Here is a 12054-nt window from a genome sequence, read left to right as displayed (position 1 = left end):
CAGTTCTTTTTGCCGCTTCTTGCCAATATTAACCAGTTGCTCGTGTTTGCGGAAGTCCATTGGCAGGTACTTTATTATAGAAGTACTTGCATCTGTTGTCAAATACTCATAGATGTCAAATCTCCTTAGGGGATTTTTTTCTTCTAGTTTACCTGCTTTGGGAATATACCTCACAGGTGTGTGTGTGTGTGTGTGTGTGTGTGTTTGAGATAAAAAAGGACTGTTTGAGTCTAAGTTGCACAAGTGCTGTTCAGCAGTTGACACCACAGGTCAAGACTCATTATTCGTAGGTGGCAATATAAAAAAGCCACGGAGGCAAGCTGATGTCTCATATCCTCTTAACCTTAACCTCTCATTTTATGCCGTGGCTAAAACTTTTTCATACAATTGAGATTAGAGGTAAATATTCGCTGCGCGCTGACATGACTTGAATAAGTTAACAGTTTTTCTTTTCACTTAAACGCAGTTAATTAAGAGTGAATTGCAGTGCATTACAGGTGCACCCTTTGAATTCTTTTACCTTCTTATAAATCAATATTTGTTTTGTGTTTCAGAACCAACACTTTCTGGTGTGACATACAATAAAAGCTACTTTCCCTTATTCACAAAGGGTCACCACAGAGGGTAGCTCTGCATGTTTGAGTCGGTGTATTTTTATGCCAGATGCCCTTCCTGGCGCAATCTCAAAGGGATTCGTGTCTCCTCCTGGGATCAAACCAGGTATCTCTCGCTCGATAGGCGAATGTGTAAACCCTTTACGCTATAAACGTTTTATTTTAAAAGGTGAATTATCCAGGGATTAGGGCATACCTTCAGCAATGCAAGCAGTTTTTGTGTTGTAGTGAATTTATTAATAGCTAAGGAAGAGAGGGCGATCTTTCATACCGGTTCTCCAGCGTGAACTCGAAGATTCGCTGGGGAAATACACCTTCACTTGGAAATGATTAACATAATGATTCTGTCGAGCAAATCTCAGGTGACCGTGTAAGCCGGAGCCAAAACATTCATAGGGCAGGTATTGTAGACCTGGTCTTAAATCCGCAGAGCTTTGGGGTCAGTGGGTTTAATTCGGAGCACCGTTGATCTCTCTCGCAGCTTCTTTTGGTTTCTGTCCAGATTGAAGCTTCCTCCTTAACTAGGTCACATCCTGTCCTGGGACAGAAACCAACCACAACACTTATTGATATGCGTCCCTGCCGGCAAAAAAGAAGAAAGGTGTCAAGCATTAACACCTTCCCCAGCTCTTTCATCTTACTGCTCCTGTGAGGCTTACTTATAGTACCTGGGCTCATCCACATGTGCCTCGAGGGGAGGGGGTCTTTGTTATACAGTAGGTGGGGAGTGAAACTGTATCCTGCCCGGCTGCTGTTCACGTGAATGATGTATGCATTGGCGGCACCAGACCAGGAGACAGGAAAAGGACAGGAACTACAGGAAGCTGGTGTCTAATCCCAGTAGACACAACTTTGTCAAAGACACACAAACACGCTTTATACACATACATTCATTTCATCACTCGCTAAGCATTCATTTTCATGTGCACTCGCCGTACAACAATAAACTGTTGAAATGTGACGGAAAATCCCCTCTTCCTTCTTTTCCGTGTCTTCATTTGCACTGTGAGATAAGCTTGGTGTACCAAAAATGATCATTCTAGCATACTGTCAGTAAGGCCTGGAACACAGTCACTTCTACCTCCTTAGCCTAGCTAATCATACAGACATGACAGCGCTATCAATATTCTCATCTAAAGCTGGCTTATTGGTTGGTAAGCTTCAGGATCTCTCTCTTTAACACCTTGCAGCCCATTACCCATGATCCTTCATTCCTCCCACTCAGCACAGTGTTTGGCCAGCTGAGTAGAGGTGACAGAGGAGCTGGGCATTGTACTCCTCAGTCTCTGCATTTGTAACTTCACAATATGCGACACTTCTCATGTGACCAACCCAATGCAACAATCTCTGTGTCCCCAGAGAGCCTGTCTGAAAATGTGCACCATTATCGCATCTTTAAACAATATTGCATCTCTCTCAGCCATTCTCTGTGGCGACTTTTTACTCTAAGCTGCTGCCGTGGACAATTGTAACCCATCACTCCAGCCTTAATTCCTGGCAGGAAAGCAAAACACTGAATGTTTAAATGTGAAGCGTGTAGCTTTCGGATGGCTCCGGGGCAACAATCATGTCTGATTTCAGGATATTGGCTTTGTAAAATTACATGTGCCAGCAGTGTCCCCTGATAAACAGAAGATTCTCAGTTATAGCCAGAGGACAGAAAAGCTCCTATCAGGAATCTACTTTGCTGCCACCGAGAAACAGAACGACCCTTCATATCAAACAAAGAAGACAGCAGATTATATTCCAAAACTATCAAATAAGTAGTATCCAAGTGCTTTCCTTTATTTAGCTGTTTATTAATTATTCAATTTGTGTATTGATTAGAATACTTGGGAGGGAAGGGGACCTGATAAATGGTATCATATGTTCAGTTGATGTGATATAAAAAGGATAATGTGTTCAAATAAATTGTCAAGATGACATCAAGATGTTAGCGTGTTAGCTGGACAGGCTAAATATTGAGAGCAAGTCGCTGTGGAATGGAAAATACATTGAGCCCATCCACTTTTTATACATTCGTCATCTGTGAATCCCAAATTTTCCCCTTCTCACATTCCTCTTTTTCATTATCCCTGCTCTTCTCCTCTGTTTCAATTTCGCCAGGTGTACAAGGGTAATTGGCTCTCTGTTTCTTTAATTAAAATGAGGTCTAATTGTAGCTGAAGCAGGGCAAATGTTCTTAGGCCTATAATTTCCCTATCACACTCCAGAGCCACAGAGAGAGTGGAAAATAGGCAGCAAACGGGCATGCAGGGAAGGAATGAACATACAAGTTAAGGATAGAGAATGAAGCAGTTGGGGTGGGGGGGTCATTTATAATGGCTCCTGATCTTGAATATGAGGGCAGTTTGAAACCTGAACACGGCTCGATATAGAACATGGGGGTGAGGTGTTTTCTGTACATGCCCCAATTTTAAAAAATGAAGGGTCAGGTTTTACATTTCAAAAGAAAAGCATGTACAACACTCCCTGTTGTTGTCTTGCTTTGACATAGAACAGTTAAACCCATTTGCTTTTGTTTCCACAATATTTTTTTTTTTTTTACTTTTTGCACTATATTTAACATGTTGATACTGTGATACTGTGTTTTTTCTGTAATTGTTAGTCGAAGGCTAAGGCCTAATCATCTCGCCACCACCCGTATCAGTTTAGACTTCTCCGGTGTCTAGTATTGCATACAGTTGTCCTGTAATTACTGTACAGTTGTTTGTTTTGGATGTTAAAATTCATCCAGATGACGAATTTTCATTGTTCCTACATTTTTCGAGCACTGGGGGCAATTTTCCGGCGTTGGGTGGTCGCCGCTGATGAAAGAATGCAGGGGAAAAGCCAGCTTCCTCTAACAGGGCTTAAGACTGTATCTACTTCAGCGAAAGGCAAGGCCATGCAAGCACATAATAGGAGCGCTCACCATCTCATAGAAACACTCACGCTCATGCATCCTGTCTCATAAACCTTAATGATAGAGCAGTGATAAACAGTGATTACCATGCCTGTGGGGGTGGGGATTTCATCTCTACTCCTTCAGAAAAAAAAGAAAAGAAAAATAATTATAAACACAGAGGCAGGTGTGTATATGAAATGTGGAGATGTGGAAATATGTATAGCAAAGCCTTTGTGGTAAGGGTGTTTTTTAGATTATGCTGGAGTGAACTCAGGGTAGACTAAATGTGGGGAAATCACCACTCTGAACTTTGTCATCCAATTATCCTCCTCATCCACCTCTTCCCTCTTTTTTTTTTTTCCCTCTCTGCTCTCTGCAGGCTTTCCTTTCTTTTCCTTTGTCACCTTAGATTGTTGTTAGAAAGCTGGTGGGCTTCTGTGGTTTTGAAGTGGAAATGGCTGAGAAGCACGGTTGTGTTTCTTCAGCTTTCAAAGAGTGTAAAATTGTGAGATTATAAAAAAGCGAAATGGGGTATGAGAAAGGAGAACTTAATGACAAAAGCGGACCCGTTATGCTCATTTTCAGCTCGCTCTTTTCACTTTTGGACTCTACTAGAATAGCTTTGACTTATTGACAGCCTCCTTTAATCCAACTTTTTTTCTGATTGGTTGCACCTAGCAAACAGAAGGTTTGAAGACCAGGTGGGCGGAGCTGAACCCAAACTCAGCGCTGTGTGCTTTGACTACATTAAGGATGTCCCCTCTCCATGACATTATACGGAGCCAAGATAAGGGAAAAAAAGCTCAGGATTTACCTGAGCTTTAAGTTCAAAGGGATTATTTGCACATATGTTGAACTTACTATTTAAAACATAATAGTTCCATACTAAAGTCACGTCCCTTTTTCTTCTCAATATGATGCATGACCTGTTGCATATGCAGTGCTGATGACAAGTGATCCCCTGTCCTTGCTTTTATATGCAGGTGGAAGGCAGTAAAAAAGATTTGACTAATCTGTACAGCAGGGAGAGTGCTGCGGCGAGAGTGGGATCGAGAAGAGTGAAAATTCTGTGTTTGAGTGTGTGTGTTGGCCACAGAGAAAATGTATTAAATTAGCTGGAGAGAGAATGTGAGCAGTGGTGGGCGTGATTGAGTGATCAGTGAAATCATTATGGGAAAAAACAAAGAAACAAAGAGTGACCTGTTATGGATGAAACAGTTTATTTTTATTTCATAATAGTATTGTTATTGTGTTACTCATTTATTGTAAGTTATGTTTGGTGTTGCGGATATGCGTGTTTAGAATAGGTTTATTTAAAGGTAAATTATGTAAGATTATTAGTTTAAAAATAATTGAGCACTGAGATTTAAGAACTTAATTACAGTATAGATAATGTATATAATTTGCTTGCTTTATGCATCCTCTCACAGAGTGACTGTGTCGTGTCTTCAGCTCAAACTTCACTGGGTGTTTTAGCCCTTAACCATGAGTAACCAGAGGTTGTGGCTAAATCACTGCCCACCAGCTCCAGGCTTCTAACCCCCCTCCTCCCTTTTATACCCGAGCCAACAAGAGGCTCTTTCTGTTGCTTCCCCAGTCCTGTGCACAGCTGTTTTCCTGCTTGTTCCCTGAAACTCCAACTGTAGTGTGCGACTTTGCTGGGAAACCTCTACACTCCACTTTTACAGGAAACAGCCATACTTAACACCTTTTCTCTCCACACTCCTGGATGAGGTTATGGTATTTTAGATTTGTCCTTTTTATGAGACTCATCACAGCCGTTTTCCCATGGCCGCAGTGGTATTTGACTTCTGGTGCCGTCTCCGCCGGTGTTGTTTGAGCAATTCTTCTCATTAGTCATATTTCAGTCCTGCCCATTACCATTGTGTCTCGCCTTTCAAGCTTCTCGTCCTCTCCCACTTTCAGGAGACTCTGGGGGTATTATTCTGTTTTGTAATCGGTAACATGTTGCGGTGCCATCTTGCACGTAGTGTACATCAGGTTTCTAGCCTTAACCACCCATGCCAGACTTTTCAGCCGTCTTTCACCTGTCTTTCCAGCATCACCAATCAAAATCATTCTTGTTTGCCATCCAGTCTCTTCCTGGATGTCACCGGTTACCAGAGTTTACTTGCTGAATAAGATGCCACAACTGCAGATACTCTATAGGGTAACAGTGACCTTCCACCTGGATCTGCTGTGTAGAGCAGCTTTGACGTATTGATAGCTCCCCTTTTAACTTTCTTCTGATTGGCTTCACCTGGCAAACAGAAGGTTTAAAAAGCAGGTGGGTGGTGTTTCTGTAACTAATCTCTACTCTGTGTGTCTCTCTCTGTCACTACAGAGTCAGAGAAAGAAGTAGGACTTCTCAGAGATATTTTTTTTTCTTTTATAAAGATAACAATGCCGATCTGATTAACAGTCACTGGCATGTTCTTTCAGCAGAGCATTTCTTCTTGCACTTATACTTTCTCACACCCTGCTTATAACGCCCCTCCCCTGCCCAATGGCATCAGGCAAGGCAGACGAGTGGAGACTGTGTAGCTTCTCTGGCAGATCGCCATATAGGTTAGTTGTATGATGATTCCTATTCTCTAGCACCACCAGGTTACACTTAAACACCGGTTGTTTAAAATGAAAGAAAAGATTTAGCACAACCTAGCATTTGGACACCAAGTGTTACTGAATAGCTGCAACCCCTTTATACAGTAAGGTATTCTAAATATTGCTCCCTTAATAATATAATCGCAATCACCGCCCAATTAAAGTGTTAAGGTCATCTATTCAACTGCTTATTAATGCAAATATGTAATCATCCAGTCTAATGACTGCATATTTATGCATTTAGGTATGTAGACGTGGTCCAGAGAACCTGCTGAAGTTCAAACTGAGCATTTAAATTGGGAAAGAAGATGATTTAACTCACTTTGAATGTGGCCATGGTTTTTTGCTGCAAGATTCGCTGGTCTGAGTATTTTAGAAACTGCTGTTCTACTGGGATTTTCCTGCACAACCATCTCTAGGGTTTACAGTGAACGGTCAGAAAAAGAAGAAAATATCCAGTGAGCAGCATTTCCCGTGGGTGAAAATGTTAGAGGTCAGAGGAGAATGGCCACGCTGCTTCCAGCTGATAGAAAGGCGACAGTAACTCAAATAATCACTCGCTACAACCAAGGAATACAGAAGAGCATCTCTGAATGCACAAGGCGTTGAACATGGAATCAGATGGGTGCCATTCCTGTTAGCTAAGAGCAGAAAACTGAGAATACATTTCACACAAACTCACCAGAGTTGAACAATGAAGACTGGAAAAACAGTGCCCAATCTAATGAGTGTCCATTTCTGCTGCAGTGATCAGACGGTAGGGTGTGGGGGATATTTTCTTAGCATACTTGGGGCACCTTAGTATCAGTTGGGTATTGTTCAAATCCCACAGCCAACCTGAGTGTTGTTGCAGACCATGTCCATCCCTTTATGACCACAGTGTACCATCTTCTGATGACTGCTTCGAGCAGGATAATGACAAAGCGATCATCAAAGGCGATCGTGGCTCAAAGAGTTGGTAGTTCGTCTTGTAACCGGAAGGTTGCCGGTTCGAGCCCTGGCTCGGAGAGTCTCGGTCGTTGTGTTGTTCACCTGCCGCTTACTGGTGATGGTCAGAGGGGCCGATGGCACGATATGGCAGTCTGTCAGTCTGCCCCAGGGCAGCTGTGGCTACAACTGTAGCTGCCTCCATCAGTGTGTGAATGTGAGAATGAATGAATAGTGGAATTGTAAATCGCTTTGAGGGCCCCGAAAAGCGCTATATAAATGCAATCCATTATTATTATTATTATTATTATTATTATTATTATTATTATTATTATTATTATTAAAGCTTAAATCGTCTCAACACAGTCACCAGATCTCAATCCAGTAGAGCACCTGTGGGATCTGGTGGGACAGGAGATTTACATCGTGGATGTGCAGTCACCAAATCTCCAGTAACTGTGTGATTCTGTCATGAATCTGTGCCGCAGAAATTAATGGCAGTTGTCTGGATTTATAGGACATGAAGACTTGGTGAGCTAGAGTTGTAGCGCTTGACACAACAGGAGCCAGATTCAGCTTTACCTCAAAATCTTTTTGCACCTTCATGTGTATTTCACTGGGATGTGGGCTGGTAAGTGGTAAATGCGATTGCCTCTCACTTCACACAGGATCACAGAGATTAGTAACTGTAGGCGTTGTAGTATTTTACAAAAATAACTCCAAGTGCTGGTGTTTTGCAAAATATATTCAAAGAGCACGAGGAGTCCATGACAGCCTTGATGTCCTCGTAATGTTCGGTGTTAAAGGTTTCCCCAAACACCCTCTTATCTTGTACACAATTTTTCACAGGCAACACAATATCTCCAACATCCACAGAAAATGAAAGTAACTGAGAGAGCGATATTAGGATTACACTGCGAGGATGAATTTTCATAATTTTGGCAGCAATATTTATCACACTGACACTGCTAGTCATCAGTCTGGGGATGGTGGTGTGAGAAATGGTATTAGATGTAAGTATTTTTCTTTACTTAGGGCTTGAGCTAATGAGTGTTTTTATTATTGATTAGCCTCCTTCTTTTTTTTTTTAAATAAATGCCCAACACTGTTTTGTTTTCTTTTTTCTTTTCAGAGCCTAGTCAAATCTTCATATAGTTCTCACATTTTTGCTTAAACTTATCTGATGATAAAATTGCTGGCAATTCATCATAATTAACCACTGTGTTTTACAAGCTGAAAGTTGTAGAGGAAAGAGAGAAATCATTTCTACTCTTGATGTTTCGTAGTGTGTTCTGTGTAGTTTAAAAGAAAATGCCTTTAATAAGCCTCTATTAAACTTCAATGGCTGAAGTCATTATTGAAGCAATAAAAGAAGCCTCATTGAAGAACTACGGGCTTTAGATAAATGCAGATGGAATCACAGAGTTTGTGTTTAATGCCGGATGCGTGATTGTATGACACACGTACACAGCAGATGTTTTGAAAAACAAAGCAACATGTTGAAGCGAGTAGGCGGTGGAAACGCATCTTAAACAACTGAGAAAAGCAACACGTTGTCCTCATTGAGAATTCAGAGTAATTGTTTAGTTTCTGAATGAGCTGTTCAGCGGAGTTTGTCAGCTCGAGGTAAACGAACGGGCAGCAATGCGAGGCAAGATATTGATGTGTTATTAAAATTAAAATTTTATTTGAAAGTATGGATTTCCGAGGAATTCGAGCACTGCTTTATTATTTATGTGAAGGATATTGATCTAATGGGAAAACGTTTGAGTGCAAAAATCGAAATGTGGGGGAAAAAATAAAGCACAAAAAGTGGAGATCAGGGGCAGATGAAGCGTTGTTGTATTTGTCTGTGTGTGCAGAGGGTGTACTGCAGCATTATGGCATGCTGACTTAACTGGCGAGCCTTATATTGGAAGCCTAATTCAACAAAGCACCTTACTAACCCCAATGATAAACCTCCTGCTGAAACCCCCATTTCCTCCAGCATCCATTTTCATGGAAGCGCTCCTTGGTTTGTAGCCACATTAAATCTGTTTATTTGTAAAACCAAACTGCACAACCCTTTTGGGATGAGCTTCTGTGGGGAACAGGTAGGGCACTAAAAGCCACTCTGTGACAGAAACCGCATCCCATCAGTGTAAATATGACTCGGAGCCTGCTAATGCAGCTAAAGGGGGGAGGGGGGAAAAAAGATGTCCTCACATCAAAAGAAGTCCCTGCACCCAAACTAAACTGTGCTTCCAGTTGCTCGCAGTTCAGGTCTCGGATTTTATTGGGTTACTGAATCATAGCAGAAGTCCTCAGATTGTTTGTGAGCTGGCAGCCTAACCCTCAAAAGATTACAAAAAATCAATTCTATTGTAATCACAGATTGTGACTGGAAGGGCTTAAATCGTGGTGTGCCTGTGCACACGCCTGTGCGTGCGCGCGTGTGCGTATCTGTGTAAGTCTGTTCGATTCTGCTGTTCTACTTGTCCCTGCTCTCCCTGGACAAAAGCAGACTCCTTTTTTTTGAGCAGGTTCAGTTCGACCGCAGGCGTGGCGTGTCGCTGGGAACTGGGGGGAAATGGGGGGGAATAAAAACAAACATGAGAGGAAAGACAATTTTAGAGTAGTGGGAATGTTTCTGTGGATGTAATTGACTGGTGAAACCTCATCTTCTATCCTAATCCCAGCATAAGCCATAGCTGATACTTTGCAGAGCGCTTGGGACTCAAAATATGTTCTCTCTGTGATTTTTAGATTCGATTGTGTGTTTTCTGAATGTAAATGAGCCTTATACGTGTCGTTTTTACATTTCCTGCTGTGAGTGGTGATATATTTTTTTATCTCTTCTGCAGAGGTCCTGATGAACACTAAGACAGAGACTTCAGATCTCAAATGGACCGTCTTCTCCCATGCCAAGCCACAGGTATGTAACCTCAGCTTCACTGTGTTATCTGTATTCCTGCCACAGAGCCTAGTGGTGACTGGGGATTTTTGGCCTCCAGCTGTTCCTTTGTTACTTTGGCTATAAAAGATTTCCTTATATGGCAGGTAACTGACAGAGTAAAAGAAACACCAGAGTGAATGTGGGATTTAAAGTGTATTGAAAGCAGATGCTTTGATAGATCTCATCAACCTTGGAGTCGAAGTCACAGGCTGCTCGCAATTTTTGGTCCTGCAGCCAGAAAAAGACATATTTGTAATTTGATCAGCTGAGTAGTGGTTGCTAAGGTATTTCTGCCAGCAGCGTCTGTGACCAGAACTGCTCAACTTGCCGATTGCCTTGGAAGGAAAATGGTCCCAGTGATGGCGGTAGGAGGATTTCTGGTGCTGGACTGAAATACTCAACAAATGTGTCTGTGCTTTTGATTAAGATGCAAGGCTGAAGCAGGCAGACTGTCTCTAAATAGCCTGCACAGCATTTATCATTTGAAGCAGTTTATCAAAAGCTCTGTGTTGTCAGAAGAGTGGCCGGGCTTGTGTTTTTAAGCATTACCTTGGCACAAAAGAGTATAAAACCGTGATTTAGTCAATGATGACAAGCAGCGGTGGGGAGATGCCACGAGCTGTCTGCTTCAAAAAGTGCAGACATAAAAGGGATATTGTATTATTCTTTATTTTTAGGATTAAAGGATTATGATACCCTTGTAGGAGATATTTGTGGCAACTTACAACCCAGTCAGATAAAATTTTCTGGCTTCTCAATTTCAAAAATACTTGAATGTCACTGTTGCATTAATAATTCATGAGGAAGCCAAATAAAGCTAATATTCATATTAAACCTTTTGGTGTAATGATGCGAGTGTGACAATTGTTTTAATGAAACAGTGATGTGCTTCCGGCTAAATCTGTCACAGTTTGACCCTGTTGCATATTAACACATATCTATGTGCCTCCATCACACAGACGCGCACATTTGAAGGTAGTGCCATTGCGCTCTTTGTGCAGAGAGCATGGCTCCCAGTTTTTGAACTTTTTGATTAGTTGTGCATCCATTTAAAACTTGACTGTCCTGATACGAGTCACAATCTTATTCATGAATCACTTGCCCTTTCTCACATATTAAGTGTATGCAAAGCTTTATTTTTATACTACATTTCATTCCGAGCAGGAGCACAATGCACTGCACAAAGCATAAGCTTCTTCAGAGTGTGTATCACCAAACTATATAGATGCTGTAAAACGAAAATGTATGTAAGAACGATGAAAACCAAAAGTCAGTACAAGGAGAAAGGTGAAAAAAGTGAAGTAATAATTATGATCGTTTGTTGTCCAGTTAGAGTAATAAAAACCTTCAAGATGAAGTCCACAAACAGTCAGAAATAAAGTAAAATGATCATTAAAGCCAAACAGCATGGATAAGCAGGACAGGTTTTAGTTTAGGTTTAACACTGATGATTTACTAGGTTTTTACAGTCTGCATTAGCCAGCATCAGATGCATTCTCATTACTACATATTCAGTGGCCAATTCATTAGTTACCAGGTTGGACCCCTTACACCTTTGTGACTGACTTGAACGCGTGGCGTAGATTCAGAGTGGCACAGATTCACAGTGGCACAGATTTGTTGAACAGCAGTTTCTAAAATACTCAGACCAGCCCATCTGGCAGCAACAACCATACCACATTCAAAGTCACTTACATCACCTTCTTTCCCCTTTTTAATGCTCACTTTGAACTTCAGCAGGTTCTCTGGACCACGTCTACATGCCTAAATGCATAAAGATGCCATCATTACACTGGATGATTACATATTTGCATTAACGAGCAGTTGAATAGATGTGTGGGGAAAAATCCCAGTTGAGCAGCAATCCATCTGACAATAACAGCCATGCAACATTCAAAGTCACTCGAATCACTTTTCTTCCTCATTCTGATGCTTGTTTTGAACTCCAGCAGGTTGTCTTGACCATGTCTAGATGCTTAAATACAGACATTTGATTGGCTGACTAGATACCTCATGAAGACATGTGCCTAATGAAATTGCCAGTGTTTGTATATGTATAGTATTCGTCTAAGTTGGATTGGCCATGT

The 12054-nt window shown here is 41.4% G+C and overlaps 1 protein-coding gene across 1 annotated transcript in view; it reads left to right on the top strand.

Moving 5' to 3' along the window:
• The window catches only part of ephb4a (eph receptor B4a), a 40540-nt gene that overhangs the window by 11187 nt on the left and 17299 nt on the right, over positions 1 to 12054 (top strand). Inside the window, exon 2 of the mRNA XM_084942237.1 lies at positions 9876 to 9946. Coding sequence (XP_084798363.1) covers positions 9876 to 9946 — 71 coding nt within the window. The remainder of the gene's footprint in view (positions 1 to 9875; positions 9947 to 12054) is intronic.

This window comes from Perissodus microlepis, chromosome 10 (assembly GCF_051167445.1).
Source record: "Perissodus microlepis isolate ML-2025 ecotype Zambia chromosome 10, ASM5116744v1, whole genome shotgun sequence".
In the NCBI taxonomy this organism is placed as follows: Eukaryota; Metazoa; Chordata; class Actinopteri; order Cichliformes; family Cichlidae; genus Perissodus; species Perissodus microlepis.
The sequence above is the reverse complement of the archived record's forward strand: the minus strand, read 5'-3'. Positions and strand labels throughout refer to the sequence as shown.